Source organism: Falco naumanni, chromosome 4 (assembly GCF_017639655.2).
Source record: "Falco naumanni isolate bFalNau1 chromosome 4, bFalNau1.pat, whole genome shotgun sequence".
Lineage (NCBI taxonomy): Eukaryota > Metazoa > Chordata > Aves > Falconiformes > Falconidae > Falco > Falco naumanni.
The window spans coordinates 90,730,400-90,751,877 of NC_054057.1; the positions used below are offsets into that span (position 1 = coordinate 90,730,400).

A 21,478-nucleotide genomic window follows, 5' to 3' on the forward strand; every position below is an offset into this window, starting at 1 on the left:
TCTGGGGCAGGGGAAGGAGAGGAACGTGGGCGCCTGCCAATGCGCATCCCAGCGGCTCTCCTTCCACAGCAGCCAGGTGACCCCGCCTGAAGGAGAAGTGCACAGCCTGGGTGCTGGGTCAAGGAGAAGACACCAGGCTTAATTAATGTTTGGCTTTGCTGGTTAAAAAGGCACTTTTGGCTGATCTGACCATTTTTTCCTTTTTGGGGAGGAAAACTTTTTCCAATATTTTCCATTGTTTTGGTCTACACCACCGCTGCTGGGTGTGATTGGCTGCCCGGGGAGGAGGGGGTTTGGCTGATGGGATGGGGGGGGGCATCCCCAGTGCCGCTGCCTGACCTGCCCTTCACCCCTGCCTGGCAGGGGCAGCCCAAAACTGATGAAAGAGAAAGGAAGTGCAAGTCAGCGTGAAGACGGCATTTCATTTACATGAGATAAGCGCCTTCATGTAGCAACTAGAAATCAAGGGTAATTGGCGTGGTTGGGAGACTGGTGTCTTTTGTTACACAAGGCATAATGGGTCTCTTCGGAGGGAGCAGAAACCAGCGTTCCTGTGAGCGAATGCTGCAGCCTGGAATAGCGATGTGCTACATCCTATTTCTCAGGAGGGAGGAAGGAAGGAAGGACACGTGAAAAGAAAAATAGCAGTAAATGATCCTGCTTCATCGTATTTTTTTCCTGTAACCCTTCTGGCCTTACAAACAGGAACTTCATTTTAAACTAAAAATAAAGCATGATGCCTATTTCACAGTTGCAGATGGGTGTTTCCAATCGCGCTGCTAGGTTTCAGCCCCTTTCTATATGCAGCCTGAGCAAGGCATGGCAGGAAAGTGCCTCGCTTTGCATTTGCTATATTTACATATCATCGGTTATCAGGAGAACAGGATGTCCCAGGGGATCTGAAATAGGATACACCTCAGTCTTCATCTCCTGGTCAGTTCAGCCATGGGCCAGGTCCGTATGACTGATACTGTTTGCTTGTCTGCCTGTGGCTCCAGTACTGCCAGTGGTGCCCGTGTGGGTGTTATCCATCCCCAGTGCAGCTGGCACACAGGCCGGGCTGCTCTGGCATCCCCAGCCTTCCTCCAGACCAAGCCTGACGTGTGGGTGAGGCAGAGAGCAGGCAGGGGTGGAGGGGACAGTGGAAAGCTCCTATTTCTCTTTCTGCCACACTTCTGTGTTTTTTGGGTGGGTTTGGTTTTGGGGTTTTTTGTTTGTTTGTTTTTGTTTTGTTTTTTTTTTCAAGGGCAGAGGAGATTTATTCTGCCCTCAACAAAATCAGGTCTGCATTTTCCTCTACACTTTGTTTTTTGTACTAAATCCCCAGCAGCCATCAGGAGCATTTCAGTACAGGGAGATGGAGCACAAGCAAGCCATTTCCCAGGCGGAGCAGTGCCAGGGCATGAGCAGTACCCCCAGCACGTTTTCCTGCAGCCCGCAGAGCTCTCACAGGGGTGCAAAGTGCAGAGCCGGAGAAGCTGGGTGGGCAGATGGAGGGGGTCAATACCCAATTCTCTGCTAGAGACGTTACACCTGGCATTACAGACCCTGCAAGGCAGCAAGCTGTCTCCCTCAGAAGCACTTTGGATCCCCTGCCTACCTTACCACCTTGGATTTAAATGCCTTTCTCACACGTTGGGCGTAGCTGCCAAGTATTGTGCCTTCCGTACATCACTCCACCTTGATTTCAAACCACTTCAGCTTGTGTTTGGGAGTGGTTTCCAAGCATTCAGCTCACCCATATCTTATCCACACTGGTTTCCTTTATGAGCTGCACCCACTACAGGTCCAGAGCTTTAAATGCAAACCCAAACAAATATGTGCTACTGCTTCCCATTCCCACTGGCCTGGCCTGGAGTGGGAGTGGAGTGAGTCAGGAGTACCATAAAGGAAAGTGAAATAGATCCACCCTGAGCATATGATAGGATCAGGGCAGATTAGTAGCCTTGGATCAGATTCAAGGGTCAGCATAAATCTTTAATCTTTGCAAAGTCCTAGAGACTCCCTCCCCTACACTCTGTCTCACATGCATACACACCAGGCATGACTAAACAGCTCTCTGCGGGGATGGCAGACACTTCAGAAACTCCTGGCTGGTTTTGGTTTGCAAAATAAAACAATAAAGCTGCTCTCTGTTCTGTAAACGTGAGAACTTCCCTATACAGGCAGATAGCGACTGATGCAAGCCCTGCTCTCGGGATGCTGCCCAGGCACCAGTATCACACTGCAGCCACTGCCTCTGCCAGCAATCAGGGTCTCTTTGCTGATGCGTCCCCTCCAGTTTGCTCTGATCACACAGCCAGGCTGTAAAACACTCGGCTGCTTAATGCAGTCAGCTGAGAGCTAAATACAATCCCTGTGTTGCGTCTTAGTAGGTCCCAACAACACAATCCGCCAGGACGTCATTACTTATTATTCCTTTATATTTGCTCCCCTCCAGTGCTGTGCTCTGGATAGTTCCCAGGCATCACATGGAGCTGCAAGCGGCTCGCTTGGGGCAATCGGGGTGGGGAAAATACCAGGCTACCCAGGGAGGTGGCCATCCCATGGGGATGCGCTGGGCTCTGTGGGGAATGGAGGAGCTGGAGAAGAGGCATGTGCCAGCTTTGCACCCAACTGATGCACTAAGTGAAAAGAAAGAAAAAAAAGAAAAGAAAAAAAAATTAAATAAAATTAAAAAAAAAGCAAAAAGCCCTGGCCTAGTTTTTGTTTCGCTGCACTGGGCTCAGGCTCGAAGGATGTGGTTTGGTGGTCAGCGCATAAGACAGCAAATGAAAAAAAAAAATTCCTTTGATTTAATCCAGATCAAGTCTGTGCATGCTCTTCCTGTGGCCCTTGGGAAATCACACAAGGGAAAACCCTGTCCACACTGCCTGCGGCTAGGCGCCAAGGGACGTGGCGCAGGTCCCATGCTGGCCCTGTCCTGCTTGGTGGGGTGCTTTGTCCCACTGAGCAAGGTCTCCCATCCTGGTTCCTGAAGGACCTTGGTCCCCACTGGGGCTCCAGTACATCCACCTCCTTGCCACGCAGTGGGCTCCATCTCAAGTTTTCTTGATAGATTTACAACAATTCCAGTCACTCTCACCACCACTCTGTGCAATGGGCCAGGCAAGTTCTATATAAGTGAATATTTCTATATTCCCATAAACATTTTTAATGGGAAATTGCCTAATATGTCTTATTAAGCAGAAAACATGAGCAGCTGGCCGAGGGAGCCTGACAGTGCTGCTGGCAGTGGATGTGACAGTGTGCTGCTGCACCTCACAGCTGTAATCGTTTCAGGAATCCTTTGACTCATCTTCCAAGTGGCTCTGGGATCTGCATGGAGATCTCGATCTTGCCGATCTCCTTAAAAACACCTTTGCCTCCCTCCTGGCTTCAAGAAGCTCATGTTGCAAATGCCTCCCAACCTCAAGTGCCCAGGTGCGTGCCGGAGCCTGGCTGCAGCTGGAAAACCCCTCTGTGGTTAATGGCTCACCAGCATGCAGCAGCCAGGGCTCGCACTCGTCACACGCATGGCAACACCAGGCTTTGCCAGAACAGGTGCCCAGTTGGCAGCCAGCACGGCATTAGCACCAGCACATCCCGGCATGCAGCCTTGGGCACCGGGGACAAGTATCTGCCACCAGCTGTCCCTTGCCCCAGGCCTGTCCTGGCCAGCCCCATGCCTGCCTGGCTGTGCCACCCCCTCAGCTGGCAGCTCTTGTTTGCTTTTCCAGGGCTGCAGAGACACAGCAAACACTTATGCTCTGAAGTGCAGGGAAGCTGTCCTCAGGCTTGTGTGCCCCACCGACATGTTGGGGTACCATGCAGGCCTCACAGGTCCTCAATTCCCACCTGGGGACCAGGGACATCACCAAGCCTTGCGTGCTGGGCTGCTCTGTTACTATGGGGACAAGCACTGCAGGTCGCCAAGAATAAATGCAGAAAAATCCCCAGGAGCTTTGCTCCGAAGGTGGCAGCAGGGATCACTGGGGTGCCATAACCTGCCCTCCTCCCCACCCCCTGCCCGGTTCTGTGGCCACCCACCCCTTGCAACACCCAGCTCCTTCATATCTTCTCCCAATCTGCAAGGCTGACAACTCAGAGCTTTACACGCAGTTGTGGTTACACTGGCCCGGAAACGCCTTGTGGCAGAGGCAGCATGCCCGCTGCCCTGCCCGGGATCGGCCACCCTGGCTGCCAGGGAGCATCCCTCAGGGGCCATGCGCCAGGCGAGGGGCCTCATGCAAGGCACACGGGCTGCAGGCATGGCACAGCACAGCGGGCAACGCACAAAACATGCTCTCCACGAGCACAGGTTTTGCAGCAGCCATGTCAGCACGGGATACAAAGCACCCAACGGATTTGCACGTGGGAGCAGATTGAGTCACGCATTGCACACTCACTCCTTATTCATTTAGCTACGTGAGCCACTGGGCAGAGGCTGAATTCTCCATGACCTTTGGACACTCATTTAAACCATAGAAAGTGTGACGGGCAGCCAGGGGGCAGGGAAAACAGGCAAACAGCCATTGTGAGATGGCAACAGATGATGCTGTCAGAGCCTCCATCCCAGGGTGGTCCCTGAGTCGAGACGAGCATGGTGCCCATCATCTCTAGAGCCTTCCAGCACCCGGCATGGGGTGGCAGAGCTGACCGACATCCTCTGGCCTTTTATCCTCCAAAACCAAGTGGTGTGGCTCGTGGGACACCTCAGTGCTGGTGGTCACTCACCTGTCCCCCCTGGAGAAGGCCCCTACTGTAGCCTGTGGACCAAAAGCCAGGCTCAGCCCCTGAGCTGAGCCCCAGTCTGTGGCCTTCAGGGGTTCCTGCACTCCTGAACCTGCTTTTTGCTCATCCGGCCCAACTGAGCAGAGATGCTCTGATAGAAACAAGCCTGAGGAGAGACCAAGCCTGGCTGTGCTGCAGGGAGGGAGCCACCATGGCACAGCCAAAGCCGGTGACAGCTTTCCCGAGGGCATCATCTTAGAAAGCTGCTCTTTGGAGGCCCAGTGATTCAAGGGGAAAGCTCTGCAATAGTCATTTTGGGAAGTTTCCATTTGAATTGCCGAAAAGAGCGTTTTTTTTCCATGATAAACAGATTGCTTCAGTTCCCCAGCAGCACAGGGGGGGAAGGTCACTGCCACCCCCTCCATCCGTGGCCCTTCCTGCACGGGGCCCTGAGTCATCCTCCACCCAAAGGCTCCACCACTGGGCATGGGTGCACGGTGGGGACAGGGACAGGCAAGGCCCCAGCAGGATCAGCGCCTGCAGCCACGGCGGTGCCCCGAGCAGCCGTGCCACACTACAGGGGGAATTCAGCCCCAGAGCAACCAGTACAGCTTTGAGGTCAAGCACTCGTTTGAAATAAAAAACCAGAGAAAAACCCTCCTCAACAAACTCCTGACCGGTGTACACTAAGCCAAGGTCGCCTCCTCGGCTCCCAGGGTGTGCTCCAGCTTTTACATTTGCAAACTGGGGCTCCAGTGTGCTGGCGAGGTCGAACACTTCGACTGTACAGCAATGTACAGGACTCCCTGCCTCTCCACTGCCTCGGCTTCCTACCACCCAGGTATGCTTGCTCCAGGGGGGGTGCCCAGCGTGCTCTGGGGCTGCTCTGCATCTCGCATTTAACCTGCGCCCCCAGAGCAGCACCTCAGCCTTGGCTGACCTTCAGGAGTGTTTTGTTTTGGCACTGCTGCGACTGCTGCTCGTATGGCTATTAGAGCCGCCATGGAGAAAACACGACTCGTCTCCTCCCTGGGTAGACACTGAAACCAGGTCGGGTGCTTTGTGTCCCAGCCAGCTCCCAGGCAAATATCTAAGTAGTAGAGATCAGTGAGGGAGAGGAATCCTACTCCCTGCACCGCTTTAATCCTATGGAATAATGCATACTATGAAGTGAAATCTGGATACAGTCCAGCATTCACTGAAGGCAGTGACAGACCTCCCACTGATTTCAATGGGGAGCGGGAGTGAGCTGGGGTTTTTAATCAGCATGGTACCAGCAACAGTAATAGCTTGTCAAGCCCCAGCATTACCCGTGCAGCATAATGCAGCTAGAATACATTAGAAAGTGGTTGCCTATGCCCATAGGTCACCTATCATCTCAAATCATACCAATTTCACAATGACACGTGCTAATACCATGCAATAATCATCAGAAACTGCTTCCATTCAGGAAAAAATATCACCCCCAGTGCACACCAATCAATAGCTGAAGTAAAACTCTGCTGGCGAGTTTCCAAACCCCCACTGCAGTGGGAGGAGAGCGCCGGGAAAGGCCCTGAACATGGGCATAACCTTATTAATGATTCAGCATCAAGAATAGAAGTTAAGAGTTAAACCTTCCATAAGCTGCTCAGCTCCACAGTCATGTTGTATACATCCTCAGGCAAAAGTGCAAATACAAACCCCGTGCATACCCCCATGACAAGGGAAAGTAACATTTCAGACCTAATTGTTTGCATATTCATCCGTACTTTCAGAGCAGAATACATCTTTGCCTTTTTTCTAGCTGGCACCGGAAAAAGAGGCACATGGCCAGGCTACTGGGAGAGCCCTGCACGGGGGAAGGCAACATTGCAATACTTCCAGCAGCACCACGGGCTGAAGGAAAGATAAAGCTGTATTGCAGAGAGAAAATTAATTATGCCTTCTTGTGCAACAGCTCTGGTGGCAACAGAGCACTGCCACCATTTTTTGGCCTGAGCTGTTGTTCAGAAAATGATAAAGTGGCATCCCACCCTGGGTAATAGAATAAAAAGCAGAGGTTGGGGAGCAGATCCCCTGGGAACAAGCCCGGGGGTGCCAATGGCTGACCCAGCTCTTCCTCATCAGTGCTTCACCCCTGCAGAGCAAGGTCCCAGCAGCAGAGGTGGGCAGCCGCACATGGGTACGGAATAGCGCTGAGCCCAACCAGGGCCCAGCACCCCATGACAGACACCCACCACCTCAGCACTGTTGGCAGCCTGAGTCTGGGCAGCAATGCAGCTCTGTGTGCTGTAACAAGTTAGGCATGGGAACAACCCAGCACAGACCCTCCCCAGGTCCTACTTTCCTGAGAGCAGCAGCATGCACAAGAAGAGAGGGCAGATCTGCCTTATTTTCAGGCGTTCCTTGGCATTGGTTCTTACAAACGAGCCCCAGACTCCTCTGTTTTCCCCCAGCTGTGTGCTGTTACCCGGCCTTCCCCAATTTTGCAGTTTTTAACAAGGCACGTGCAGTGAAAAGCCCTTGCCAGCCAGAGCTTTACTGTTTTGCTGTTTCCAAAGGCACTGGGTGTAATGGCAGTAACTGACCCCACAGAGTGATGTACCTGGGGCAAAAACACACCTGGGAGAAAGAGAAATGTATAAAAAATAAATTATTTCAAAATACCAGGTGGAAATATTACCCTCCAGTTCTTAATACCCCAGCATGGGAGTGCAGTGCCTTGGGAGGGTGGGCATGAGAGCACAGGCACCCCTTCCATCACTCCTGCTGTTTCTGGTGGTGCAGGGATTCTGCTTGCCTGGCCATTAAGCCCAGGGGCCATAATGAACATACTCAGTGTAGGAGCCAATTAGCATTTTTTGCCTGGTCAGCTGGCACCAAGAGGCATTTGGATATTTCTCGAGTGCCATGAAGCACGAGAAGAAGGGCGATGGGAAAGGTCTGGAGCACAGGAGGACTGTGAGAGCTGCACCTCCTGGCTCTGGCAGCAGCATGCCGTGAGTCAGGGTTACAAAACATGAATACCCCGTGTCACACAGCAAGGGTCAGTGTCACCGGCTCTGCGGGCTATGGTTACATGACCTGAGCCCAGCAGAGTAATTTCGCCTCCAGCCCTGTGGACTGGGCTCATCCCACCTCCACCCCTGCCTGCCTGGGCATTCCCGACCCTCTCCTGCCATCCCAAGCATCACACCAAACATCTAAAGGGAAAAAAAGACTTGCTCAAGACCTGCTGCTTTTTCCACGATGAAGCAGCTAAAGCAGAAACAGCAATTATCTGGTTCAGGCTGGTGCTGCTGGCCTGGAACATGCCATGACAACGTGTTTCTTGTTTCAAAGCCTCTTTTGTACTAGGACACAGTTCAAGGGATCTTGCAATGCCTGCATTTGTAAACATGCGGCACTTGCAGCTACACGCTTTGCAGATGAAAGCCAAGGCAGAGCAGAAGGGCACTTCTCCCTGTCGTGGCCGTGTCACAGCCGGGGGGTGGGGGGGGGGAGCGCTCCCCCTCGGCCGGGTGTCCGCAGGCAGATGTGCTGATTCAGGGACTCGGGAGCCCTGGGGCTGGTTAACCATGCATGGTCCTCAAAAGTCATGGCACATTCAGAAAAATGGAGTCCTGGAAAAGAAGGGGGGAAAAAAAAAAGGAAAAAAAAAATCACAGCAAAAATGTGCGTCACTGCAGATTATTTTAGGCCCTGGTCCATGCATAATGCAAATAAGCAGCTCCCGGGGTACATGCCTGTAAAAACCATCCAGTCCCATAGCACTCGGTTATAGGAGCTTTCCAAACAGGTGGTGAAAAGCTAAAATTATGTGTCTGTGTGTCCTCACTGGGGTTAGGAAGGGCCCTCGCTTTCAGGAAGGCTCTTATCCTGCTTCCACAGGGCTGGTATAAAATGGGACCGAGATGTTAAAAAATTCAAGAGCATTTCTTTCCTTTTGAGGCAATCCTGTGCTCATACTAACCAAACCACACTCAGCATCTCCACGACATCCTTTGATCTGCTCGGAACCGAGCTGCCTCCTCGCACTAGCTTTTCACGCACTCTGGCTTTATTTTTTTGCTTTTTCTAAAAATCGTTGTATCCTCTTGCCTTACTTCAAGGAGTCGCTCGGGAAGCCCTATTTATGGGTTGAAATGCTGCTGAAAGAGTTATTGCCATGTTATTCAGCTGTTGTGCCAAGCCTGCATGGGGATCGGGTTTCTGCTGAAAGGGTGCCAGGCACGTCTTTTTCCAGGAACCAGCAGCCGTATTTAGCCTCCGGCTGCACATGAAAGACTGCAGTCGGAAACGTGACATTGTGTCAACATTTGAGGCAGGTCAGAGCTGGGTGAGACCATGAAAACAAGTCCGGGGAACTCAGCACACCCGGCTGGCGCGGCACGGCACGGGCTGCCACGACCTGGCGCCATGCCGGGGGTTAGCCCCTCCATCACCTTCCTCCCTCGGCCGCCGCCGGCCCCTGGCCTTGCCGCACCAGGATGCCACACACCGGCTCTGCTGCCTTGCAGGTGATGCCGCGGTGGGACGGTGCAGCCCCGCAGCAGGCAGAGGCAGGGCAGGGGGCTGCCCCCGGCGTGGTGGTCCACACGCAGGGCGTCTCCCACACAATGCTGCCACAGGCGCAGCCCATGCCCCGTGCTGCCGGACGGGGATGACCAAGGGCCACCAGAGCCGGCTCTGCCCCAGAGAACTCACCTGTCCTGCTGGCGCTGGGCCAGGGTGGTGGCGGAAATCCCCAGCCCATCGTTAGCCTTCGCTTCCTCTATAAACCTTCCCTCTTCCATGACTTTTTATACTATTTTTTTCCCCTCCGTGACTGAGGATCCGGAGCTTCTGCCAGTCCTCCCACCATATGACAAGGTGGGTCAGAAGGTAGAGACTGAAGGGGAGCAAGAGCCATGGAAACAAGCCAGAAATCCGGCTGCCAAGGCTGTAAATGCTGCTGCACTGAGCACCAAACGCTGTCCCCAAAGCAGGGTTACTTGCAGGCATCTTTGGTGGGATCAATATTTAGCCCTAATTAAAAAAAAACACAAAATAAACATCAGGAGGCATGGAGGCCCCAGATAAATTAATACAAGCAATCCTGTATTTTTTTTTCTAGTGCTACTTAAACTAATGCTACTTCAAGCTAATGCTAACTGGAGCCTAACAGCAGCCCCCGGGCACCTGCTGCTCCTCCAGCAGGGTCCCAGAGATGCCGCAGCCCAAGACTGAGCAGTGCTGTCCCCATTTAACCACTTGCCATGTTTTGTGATTCATCTGCCTTGTGAAAATCTGAAATATCCCGCAGAAGTGCCCATGCCCCATCTGTGGGTAGCTGGGAAACAAAGTCCTTCCACCCATCCCTCGCAGGCCAGAGCTGCGCTTCGCCCATCTTTTGCCTTTGGGGAAAGGTTTGGCGTCATTGCTGTTTTGCACAGCGGCCAGAAACCGTGCGTCACTGCTGTAGAGGCAGGGAAGGAGCCCGTGGTCAGATGCATACGATATCCCCCCGAGCCCGTTGTGCAGCAGCGTGAGTGGAGAGGCACCAGGCTGCTCGCCATCGCCTGCGGTGCCGGCTGGCAGCCCCGGAGCAGCACTGCATCGCAGAGGTGCACGGGAGCAGCATGGCAGCGTGCACGGCTTCCTTCCCAGCGGAGGCACGATCCAGCCCTGCCCGAGCGCCCAGCAGCAGCATGGCGGCCATGCCTCCCAGCCCAACAGGTCCACCGTGGAGGCAACTGGGGCTTTCCCTGACAGCCCCCCGCCAGCCAGGACAGCTTTCCCTCTGAGAAATGGGCAAAGCCTGCAGAGAAGATGCATCCTCCACGGCAAGGGGCTACCCCCCCCTCCCCTGCCGCATCCTCCATGGCAAGGGGCTACCCCCCCCCCCGCCACCCCCCACCCCACCCCCACCTCCTTGTGGATGAACCAACAAGTCCGGCTCAGGGAGCATGGAGAGAATAGGGAGAGCAGAAAAGCCAGCCAGGCTCTCCTGGCACCCCTCTGGGATCGGGAAGCATAAAAATCCCCAAAGGTGCCAAGGGAGTCAAAATAAACAAATATCCCTGAGGACATGGGTAACGGGACCCTGAGCTGCCTTTGGGCCCCGCTCGCCATCAACTGCTGGACTAGACTGTACAAAACAGCCCTGCTCGAACACTTAAAAGCACAGGAGGCAAACCCTTATCTTCCACAGGAAAAGAATTATTTTATTAAGTATTTTTAAACAACTACTTAACATTTACTCAAGATAAAAATATGTACAATATCCCACCTTGAAGGCGGCTCCAAAATATAAACACTGTACCTCTCCCTAGAGAAAACCAAAAAATTCTTCTCTTCAAAAAAACAAGACAACCCAGAAACAAGAATACATTCATATTTCTCACTTCTTTCTGCTCAAGTAGTTATACAAATAATAGACATCTGAAACGTTTTACCTTTTAATATATTTATATAATATATATATATATTTATAACAGGATTTTACAAATAAAGGCAACAACTGTATACCAAAAAAAACCCCAAAACCAACAACAAAATAAACGTTAGAACACAATCTGCAATCAAGCATAGTGCATCTCAACAGCTGGTGCAATGGGAGGGCGAAATGAAAATCCATACAACAGGGTTTCTGGACATGAGTTCTCAAAACCAGTAAGAAAAAAAAAAAAACCCAAAAAACACAAAACTGCATTTTGCAGTGAAGTGTTGGGGTTTTTTTTCATTAAAAAAACCCAAAACCAAAAGCCAAATTGGATGCGATGTTCCTCTGCAGAGAAAGACTCTCGCAGTTTAATGGGACAAGTGTCAACACCCTAACCCTCTTTCGTTAATACAGTAATGTGGGCCAGGGTTTGCCAAGGAGACTAAGGAATTTAGATGCTCAAACCCCACTGGGATTAGACTCCTTTGAAAATCCCAGTCTTTTAATTTTTCAAAGGCACTGACAGGGGCACATTCAGCGGGCATTGCGCTGTCAACTTCGGCTGAATTGCTCCCTCCCGCAGGAAGCCCTCGACTTGCCCCGGTCAGGAAGCAGCTGCTCACCAGCTGGGTCCCCACTGACGGGACTCAGAAAACCATTCTGATTTCCAGCAGACTAGACCCAGTGAAGCTGTACAGCAGCAGCCAGAGAGGCCTGCAGTCAGGTGCAACAGGCAAAGTGATCCTTGGGATATTTTCTCCCCTACCCTGCCCAAACTAGCAGCTCAAGTTACAGGAAGGGGCACGTTAATTTATTTATTAGATGTACGCCATGTAAAGCTTCCAAGCAGCATCTACCTTTTATTTCTTAAAAAAAAAAGTAATAAAATATATATATATATATCAGCAAAGGTGTGGAGAGAAACCCGTCTTAAGTCTACCTGACTGTGCATGACCGAGCAGTGACCGCTGTTCTGCTCCTCCTACGCTTTCGGTGGCATTGCCACCACTGCCACACCGCACTCAGGGCGGCCGCACCAGTCTCGGATGCTGGCGACTGATGGGGCACCAAATCAGTTCAGCTCAAACTGCCGGCAGCGGGGCCGTTGCCCTACAAGCCTTTATGAGAAGTACCATATTTTTATATTCACAGACCCTAAAACCAAGTCTGCCTCATGGAATATTTTTTCACAGCTTTGCAATATTGTCGCAGCTGACTGAGTCAACTGGTTGTTCTGTAGATGCAGAGAGGGAAGAAGGTCAGGGGTAAAGCACAAAACCCTTCTATTTTTGTTTTTTGGGTTTTTTTTTCCTTTGGAAGTAGTTCTGAATCGCTAACCTGGGTGCATCCTTCATCCTTCTCCAAGCTACCTGACAAGTCAGAGAAAAGGGGATTTAGCTTCCTACACTCAGTGAACTTTATCCCCACACCTCAGTCCAGCCAACATATAAAAGTGAAAGTCTCAAACTAAAAAAAACACAACAAACAAACAAACAAAAAAAACAGAACAAAAAAGAAAAAAAAAGGAAAAAAGTCACACTGCGCTTAGTCTTTGGTTTCCAAGTTCAAAGGAGGAATCTGCTTCAAAGCTTGAAGCAGAGCCGAGGAGTCGATAGGGGAGTGGGCCGGTACGGGAGAAGGGAGTCTCTGGGGCATCAGCAGAGGCGGGGAGATTTTATCAGGGTTCATGAACCCCGTAAGTGCTGCAGCAGAGGCTGGGAGGCTGGGGTACAAGACAGGTACGGATGCCGGGTACCAGCACTTCTCCAGCATGGGCAGATAGGCTGTCGCGGATGGTGGGATCAAGTAGAAAGGCAGGCACAAGGGAGGCTGGTGAGCATGGGGGCCCAGGAAGCTGCTGGAAGAGCCCATCATGTCGCTGCCAAAAGGGCCCTCATCCTCCGGCGACTCCAGCCTGCTCCTTTTGGCCGGCGGGTCCTCAGTCTCTTGCTTAATAGAGCTTATTCTCTCCTGGACAGCGTACTTGAGTTCAGTATCCTTTTTGAAATACTGCTGTTCAGATTTGGAGTCACTTTTCTCCAGCTCTCCCCCGTACCCGCTGTCCGTGTCTGTGTCGCTGCCGCTCTGCTCCCCGCTGGAGTGAGCAAATGTCCTCTGGATCACAGGCACGCAGTTTTTCCCGTGTCCCTCTGCCGCTGTGGTCAAGGAGATGGGTTTCTCTTTCAAGTCCACCATTTTAGGAGGGATGTCTCCGGACTTGCGGCCAGCTCCACCCTGGAGTACCTCGGAGGCCATTCGGTGCAGATGGCTGACCAGCTGGGACGACTTCAGGTCCTTGCTGTTCTCGTGCTTTGCCAGGTATTGCAGCATTTCCTTGGCACACATCTGGAAACCGGATCGAAACATTTCCTGGCTGGAATCAAGGTTTCTTGATGACAGGTCACCTGAGGAAACATTAACAGAAAGAAATTAAAAATTAACAACCTGCTAAATAGTTCCATTACCATCTTCAAGGCGGACTGGAGGCAATATTAAACTTCAGTCACAGCACAGCTAGAAGGTGAACTTGGCAGTCACCACGAACTTTGTGAGCATCCCCCAGATTTCTGCATAAGCATGCATTTTTATTTGAACATCCTCCTGTCCACTTTCACATAGTAACTTTAAACTTAATATTTTAGTTCTGCATTTACTGTATATGCCACCCTCAAGAGGTGCTGAAGCGCAGAGGGAAGGAATGAACCAAGCTGGTGCCTCCTCTGGGAAACACCCCAGGCAAGGCAGAGGCACCTCACCCTTCTCCAGGCAGAGCGCTCCTGGAGCAGGGCTGCCCGCCAGCAGCTCCAACCCAGGGCCATTTTGCTTCAGCTTAAAGCTCTATTGCACTCCCTGTGGCTGTCAGAGCAGTGGAAGGCGCTTCAGAAAAACTAAATTTTACTTTATCAGATTCACGTGAGTGCCACATGTGAAAATAGGAGGAGGAAGTGCATCTACAGCGTGATAAGCTGATACACCAGGTCCCCTCTCTGCCTGCAGAGCATAGGCTAGCTCATTTATAAAGAAAGAGACCTACAGAAGGTGTGTACAGAAGGCAGATTTACATGTATTTTCAGGAGAAAAAAATAACACCACCCAAACAAACAAAAGTGGGTTTGATCCAAAGCTCATCAAGATAAATGGAAAGACTCACATGGCTTTGGAGAGAACCTCACAGCAAACCTGGGCTTTAAACTAAAACTACTTAAAATCCATTTAACTTAACAACTCCACAGGGCACTCTACCTCGACTGTATTGAGAAATGCCTCTTTTTTTGCGAAAGCCCATAAGCAAAGCAAGAGAAAATGACGGTGATTAAGGGCAAGAACTCCTGCCTCCTCCCTTCTCAGGCACTAAGTGTCACAACTGCATTTCAAAGACTCTGAGAGAAAGTCCATCAAGTGCACGCAGGTTCTCACATGATACAATTTGAATACTCACCCGCTTGTAAACCATTCTGCAAAGCAATTATTTTCTGCTGCTGCTGCTCAATGAGATTAGTTAGTGCTTTCACATGCTTCAAGGTGAGCTCGAGCACCACAGCCTTCTCCAAGTGACCTAGAGTCTGAAAGCAAAGGGACAGGTTGGCGTCTGCCGTGGGGTCGGCCACGCACCTGGGAGCCTGACGGGGCTGCCAACACGGTCCAAACAACAGGGGAAGGACCGACACGGTTTGGGGGGGAAAGGCTTAAAGGCAGTGCCCCGATGGCCAACAGCGCTATAAACCACAATATTCCGTGAAAATCAGTTAAAAAGCAGGCTCCAGAAAAAGCTATTGCAAAATCCTACGGGTATTTTGGGAGCAGCCGCACAAATCAAAGAGAAGTCTTCTATTTCTCTGCTCTGCTGCTCTCGCTGGCACTGTGACTTCAGCACCGGGGAACCGGGCTGGGGGTTCCCCTCGGCAGCAGCTGGGGGGGCGGGGGGGGGGGCGGGGGGGGGGGGCGGGGGGGGGGGGCGGGGGGGGGGGCAGAATCCCCCTAGCAGCTGCCACAGGGGCCCTCCAGCAGGTCAGGAAGCCACTCGAGGGACTCCGCTCCTGGGAAAGTTTGGGAGGCGTTTGCAGCCCGGCTTGGGCGTGTGGCCACCGGGGGGCACAAGGGGAAAAAAAATAAAGGAGGGGGAAAAACAAGAAGAAAGGAGGGGGGCATGTAGTAATACTAATGCTGATAATTGTAAGGATGATGATAAAGATAATAATGATAAAAATAATGGTAAAAATACAGATAAAAATAAAAAAGGAACGATAAAAATGCTAACAATAACCCCCCCGCGGTGCGATGGGCGGCCGAGCCGCGGGAGAACCGCAGCGGCGGGCAGCCCCGCTCGCCCGGCCCGTCCGGCCCCGCGGCCGGTCCCGGGGCCGCTCCCACCTACCGTCAGCTTGAGATGCTCGGGCAGCAGGTCCTTCAACTGCGCGATGCACTCGTTAATCCTGTCGCGCCTCTTCTTCTCTATCAGCCTGTGGGGCAACTTGTAGGTCTCCTGCAAAGCCAGCGGCAGCGGGTCAGCGCTCCGCGGCCGCGGGGGTTTGCGCGGCCATCGCTCCCCGCCGCTTGTGCCGGTGTGCGCGGTCCCCCCGCCCCCGGGGCTGTGCCGCACGCCCGCCGCCCCGGCCGGGGGAGCATCCCTCCCAGGGTCGGCGGAGCATCCCCTCCCGCGGCCGGCAGCCCCCGCCGGCGGAGCATCCCTCCCGGGGCCGGCAGCCCCCGCTTTACCTTGCTGTCCTCGCTCCTCTTTAACCCCCTCCTGGGCTTGTAAACTTGGTACATGTGCGCGAAGTCCAGCCTGCACGGGCGAAACGAAAGCACCGATATTATCCCCGTCCCGCCGGGCCGCGGCGGGGCCAGTCCGTCCTCCCCCCGACCCGCCGCTTACCCCGGCAGCTCGCCGCTCTCCAGGGCGGGCAGCTTGCCCAGGCAGCCGGGCGGGGGCTGCGCGCTGGGGACCCGCTCCATGGCGGGGCGCGGAGCGGTGCGGAGCGGTGCGGAGCGGAGCGGAGCGGGGCGGTGCGGAGCGGGGCGGCCGGCGCTCAGGGCGGGCTGCTCATGCCGCGTCCGCGCCGCGCGGGCTGAGGAGCGGCGGGCGGCGGCGGGCCGGGTTAAATGCGGGCGAGTGGGTGGACGGGAGCGACGTGCGCTACCCTGTGACTGCCGGCACGTCTGGCGGCCGCCGGGGCGGGCCCGGGCCCCCCCCGTCACATGAGCCTCACGTGTCGGCAGCGCCGCAACGTGCCGGGGGAGGCGGGGCCGCCCCCGGGGCCCCGGGGCTGGGCCGGCCTCGGCGGGGGCACCCCCGGCTGCGCGGCGGCGGCGGCGGCACCCGGCGGCGGCACTGCCCGCGCTCCCCGCCCGCCGCGCCGGCACGCGTGGCCCCGCCGGAGCCCGTGGGGCCGGGGATCCTCCTGGAGCGGGCCCGGTGGCCCCGCGGAGAGGGTCCGGGGTCCCCCTGGGGTCCCCCGGACCGGTGGGTTCGGTGGGTCCGATGTCCCCATGGGGTGGGTCTGGTGTCCCAGCGGGATCCCCAGGGCCAGTGTCCCAGCAAGATCCCCTGGGCTGGTGGGTCTGATGTCCCCACGGGATCCCCCGGGCAGGTGGGTCCAGTGTCCACACGGGATCCCCTGGGCAGGTGGGTCCTGGGTCCCCACGGGATCCCCCGGGCAGGTGGGTCCAGTGTCCCGGGGGAGCGCGGGGTGGGCATGCAGCGGCAAGGGCAGAACCGACGGGGCTGCAGCCTTGAGGCCGTGGCGAGGGTGCGGTGTGGGGCGAAGGGCTTCGCCGGCACCGCTGTGGGGTCATTGTGCCACCCATCCCCACACACAGACTGGGAAAAGTCTCACTCGTCCTCCGAACCAAAAGGTTATGCTTATGCATAACCCCAATGAAACCTGCAGCCTCAGAACTTTGGAAACAGACAAAAAAATAACCGGGAGTCACCACAGGTAATCGCCGTGAAGTTCAGGACTTCTCATGCTTTTGCAAAGCAGCTGCAATTCTTAGACGCCAGCTGTTGCAAAACGCTGAGCCCGACTAGAATGGTGTGTACCTGCCAAAGCAAACCTCTCCTCTGGAAGGGCTATGGTCATTTTCCCTGCTGAATGCTGAACAAGTAGAGGCAAGCTCATCAGATAAAAGGCGCATTTACCAAGATAAGGTAATAGCAGAACTCCGGCACGGCACAGAGCCTCTGCTATCGCCTGCGAGAGTCCTGGTCCGCTCAGCGCTGGGAGGAATCTGAGGTCAGGAGGTATTACGTGAGAGCGCAGAGAGATGTGACATGGGCAATGGAGACAGGCCTTTTAAGGCTCACCGCTGTCTGAAGGTGCATGTCATTACCAGGAGGAATCCTAAAGGAAGTCAGAGCCTTGCAGAACTCTGCCGGCCGCAAATCTAAGGTTTATAAAAAAAACAAAAAACGCTTCACGGGATCCCAGCTGCATCTCCCACATAAACAGTGCAGTGCTGTGTCCATGACACGGAGCTCCCGAAGAGCAGATGCGTAGGCTGTCCCACCCGGCACGGTCTTCTCGGTATCTTGCGTCTCAGCCCGCAAACCTGGCACTGACGGCCCTGATCTGCTGGCCCATCTTGAGGGTCCGCTGTGACGCTGCCGACCCAGCCCACCGTGGAGGACAGGACTTAGGGACTGAAAATGGAGCGCTGGGTACGAATGGGGGCACGATCACAGCTCCGGGCAGATTCTCAAAGCAGAGATTGTCCTTTATACAAGCACCGAACAAATCCAGCAATAATCATCAGAAAAAAATGGAAGTGATGTGTGGATTTGTCCCTTCCTGCAGTTCAGGAGAAAGTAACCAGCAGAAGTAATGGGTACTGAATCAGAGAGTTTATCCTCTCTCTGCCCTGAAGACCCAAGCTGTCATTTTCCAAACAAAGGGTGAAAATAATAGGTACAAATTTTGACCTGTCCCATCACTGACCCCCTGTCCAAGGCAACAGAAATAATTAGAGCTTGCCGCAGCTGATTGCTAATGAAAAATGAGGTTTGGGGCCAACCTGCTCTGCATTTTAAGTTCACTCCAAGTGTACGTGGACAGTTCCGTGCCCATGAATTGTCTGACTCCTGCTTGCTCTTTCAGATATTCGGTACATTCCTGCAGTGGGTGGTGAGCTACAAATCAGGGTCAGAGGTAATCCCCAATTATTTAGCCCTTTTACTGTTCTTGTGCTTGCCAAACAATTATCCATATCAGGATTTGCTCATGACCTTAAGGGACGTTGCCAAGGATTTAGGAGTCCCCCTAAAAAGAGGATCCAAGTGAAGTTATTACATTCTTGAGCACCAAGTTAGATTGCTGGAGAGTTGAATTACATTTTCCTGGGGATCAGTTTTCATAAGCTAGGGCTGATGCAATCATCAATTTGCCTTCTTGATTTTGTTTGCTGAATTATTTCTATGCGGAGGGCTCCTTTACAACGCACGATTAAGGCAGCAGTGAAATGTTTAAAAAGGCTTAATTTTTCTAAAGCCATTTTGCCGAGCAGCAGGTCTCCCGAGTGCTTGTTTCAGAAGGGCCGAGAGTCACAGGACAGCAGCAGCTCGTGTCCAAGGGGGATTTGCAGTTATTTACAGGCACAGTAAAAGGCTGGGGGCTGGTTTGGAGGCACGCCGAAGGCAGGCGGGGGGGGGGGTCGAGCCCCAGGACCTGCCCCTTCCCCAGGACTGTCCCCTCCCGACCACAGCGATTTGGGGGGAAAATGTTCCAAAATTCCCTGGCACCGATGTCTGATGGAAGCCTATGTGGGCAGCACTGGGAGATAACAGATGGGTTGTGGATTCAAGCTTACGATAAGGTTACTGAGGGTGGTTTTGTTTTAAAATGTCTCTTACTTAATATACCCATGAAGGCCAGGCATGTGCCTGTGGCCTGTAATCAAATCGCTGACTCTCCTTCTCTCTCGTTTCCAGCAATCTCGTTTCAGGTTACTGGCACCGGAGGTGAAAGAACAGCCATGTCTTGGCCCAGCAGCCAAGGCTGGACGCTGAGGTTACGCCGTGCGGGAGGCGCTGCACGGATGCGGTTAGCCCTCAGCATCTGACGGACAGCCTCCGGGCCTCCGTAATTAATACCCATTACCTTTTGCAGAAGGAAAAGTTTCCGTGGACGCAAAACTGTAAGAGAGCGGAGGAGTGGGGTGCACTCGCACTCAGTAAACATGGTGGCTCCTCTCCTGAGCCAGGGCGATCTCCAGCCTCTGGGACGGACACGAAAGCACTTGGTGGGCAGAAGCCTGCTGCCAGCTACGTGGGATGGCACCTCCATTGAACACCCCCTGCCTCCCTGCAGCCTGAGGCCTGCGGTGCTGCAGCATCTTGGTCAGCAGAGGATGTATCGAGCCAGGAGCGCTCAGGATCGGCAGCTCCCAGGTCTGCAGGTCTCATTTCCCAGCTGTAGTGTCTAAGGCACGAGTAGGAGAGCCCGCAACCATCAGCTGGAAGGCAGGGTCCCGAGAGAGGCACTGCGGGACTTAACAGCGTAGGATCCGAGGAGCAGTTTGAAAGCCACCGCGGCTCTGCCTTGTCCTTCTGGTAGCCTGCAGGTAGTTGCAAAAGCTTGAATTTAGTGTGAAATCTGGTGCTTTCAGCTGCATCTGCGTGTGTGACTCACTATCTCGATAGCACAGCTGGCCACGCTCGCTGCCGCGATGAAAGGAATTGTCCGCAGGTTAGAATAAGTCAAGATTCAATATTGCGAGTATGCACACCCACCGCTGCTTAATTACCTCGGTTTGGGCTACCATGGACTGCGCTGAGATAAAACGCTGGGAAAACCTAGCGAGAGTTGTTGTCTCTGTGGAGTGCTGGGGAAGTGAAGGGCCCTCCCTCCGGCACTGCCCTGGATCGCTGCCGGGCACGTGAGAGCTGCGGGCATGACGCTGGCACCGCTCAGTGAAACTTGCCTGAGGACTATTCAAATGAAAGCCATTCCCCTCCTGGAGCGGAGAGGTTTGCCAACACCCAGTGTAGCAGTGGGAGGAATATGTAGGTGGAAACTATTTGGAAGTGGCAAAATTTGTGGACATTACAATTCATAATAAGAGACTTTAGCCCACTTTGATACTCTGTTTATTAAAACATGCCAGCTTCCTGGTGACATCCTTGCCCTGCCTCGCACCGCCAGCCAAACCCAGGCAGCCAGGGAGCTCACGCTGTTTAACCAGTTCCCTGCCGGCCGGTTGCACCATCTCGTGAGAAAGAACTCCAGGCGTGCACACCCGTGCACACCCCTCCGGCTGCGCGCCGGGCTGCAGCCTCTCCCACACCGCCGGCTGACCCTGCTAGGGCCAGCAGAGCCCCGAACCTCTGCCTGCACACGGCCTAAGAGCCATTTCAGAGGGGCTGATGTCCTCGCTGCGGTGCCCAGGCTGCTTGGTCTCTGCGGAGCTCAGGCGGGGCAGGGGACGGCGCGGGGTTACCCACCCCACTGGGAGCCGGCAGGGAGCCAGCTGCGGGCAGGACAGCTCAGGAGCAGGAGTTGCTTCTCCTCCAAGTGACAGAGTTGTCTGGTGGATGCTTTGCACAATGGTATCTGATCACATTCCTCCTTCTGCCTAACATCAAACAGTGAGTCAGCGATGAAGCCTCATCAGATGTCTCTCTGCTTCAGCTTTCAGATCTGAAAAGCAGAAAGGATGGTGCTCTGCAAATATGCAAAGCAAAGAAAGTAGGGTGCCTTTAGATCTGACTTAGAAAACACCACAGCTTTTAACGACAGCATTATTTATTTTCTGCTGGCATTCATGCACACCAGCAGGAATCAATACCACCAGGGCTCCTAGTCTAGGGAGATTTTGTTCTTTCTGGGGGACACAGGTAACAACAGCAACAGGGCCAAACTACATTGCGTCAGAGTCAAATATTAACGTAAGAAGTATTTTGAACATGCTAACTGGATTAAAAAGATTACACAGACCTCCTAGAAATACTAATAAAATAAAGGCAGAACAGGCAGAAGAAGAGACCTTGGGAGTATGTTCATCCCACAGTTCATGCCAGGACACAGACGAGTTAAACCTTGACTTCCAAACCTCGAGTCTCTTGGCCAAGGTCTGTGTGCTCACAGCATGTAAGATGCCTGTTGGTCGGTTTGGGGGGACTGAGTTCAGACTGTAAGTATCATTAGCAGCGGAGCAAAGGCTGTGTGTCAGGGCTCGTGGCAGAGGTGAAGAGCGCAGCAGCTTGGTGTGGGAAGCTGGCCGGGGCGAAACCTGGCAGGCGGCTGAAGCAGTGCCATGGGAAGGGGAACCCAGCCGAACTTCTGCAGGGATGCTGTTGGCTCCCAGGCCTGGACATAAGGGAGAACAAGCCCTTATACTGCATGTGGACTTGCTTCGCCCAGC

The 21,478-nt window shown here is 53.6% G+C and overlaps 1 protein-coding gene across 1 annotated transcript; it reads right to left on the reverse strand.

Moving 5' to 3' along the window:
* Positions 1 to 10,875: 10,875 nt before the first annotated feature.
* On the reverse strand, positions 10,876 to 16,267 carry BHLHE40 (basic helix-loop-helix family member e40). The gene is made up of 5 exons (XM_040592636.1): positions 15,996 to 16,267; positions 15,836 to 15,905; positions 15,495 to 15,602; positions 14,559 to 14,682; positions 10,876 to 13,524 (listed from the first exon to the last, which is right to left on the reverse strand). Exons 1-5 carry the CDS (start codon positions 16,073 to 16,075, stop codon positions 12,665 to 12,667), a joined length of 1,242 nt encoding a protein of 413 aa, XP_040448570.1. The 5' UTR covers positions 16,076 to 16,267; the 3' UTR covers positions 10,876 to 12,664.
* Positions 16,268 to 21,478: the final 5,211 nt, after the last annotated feature.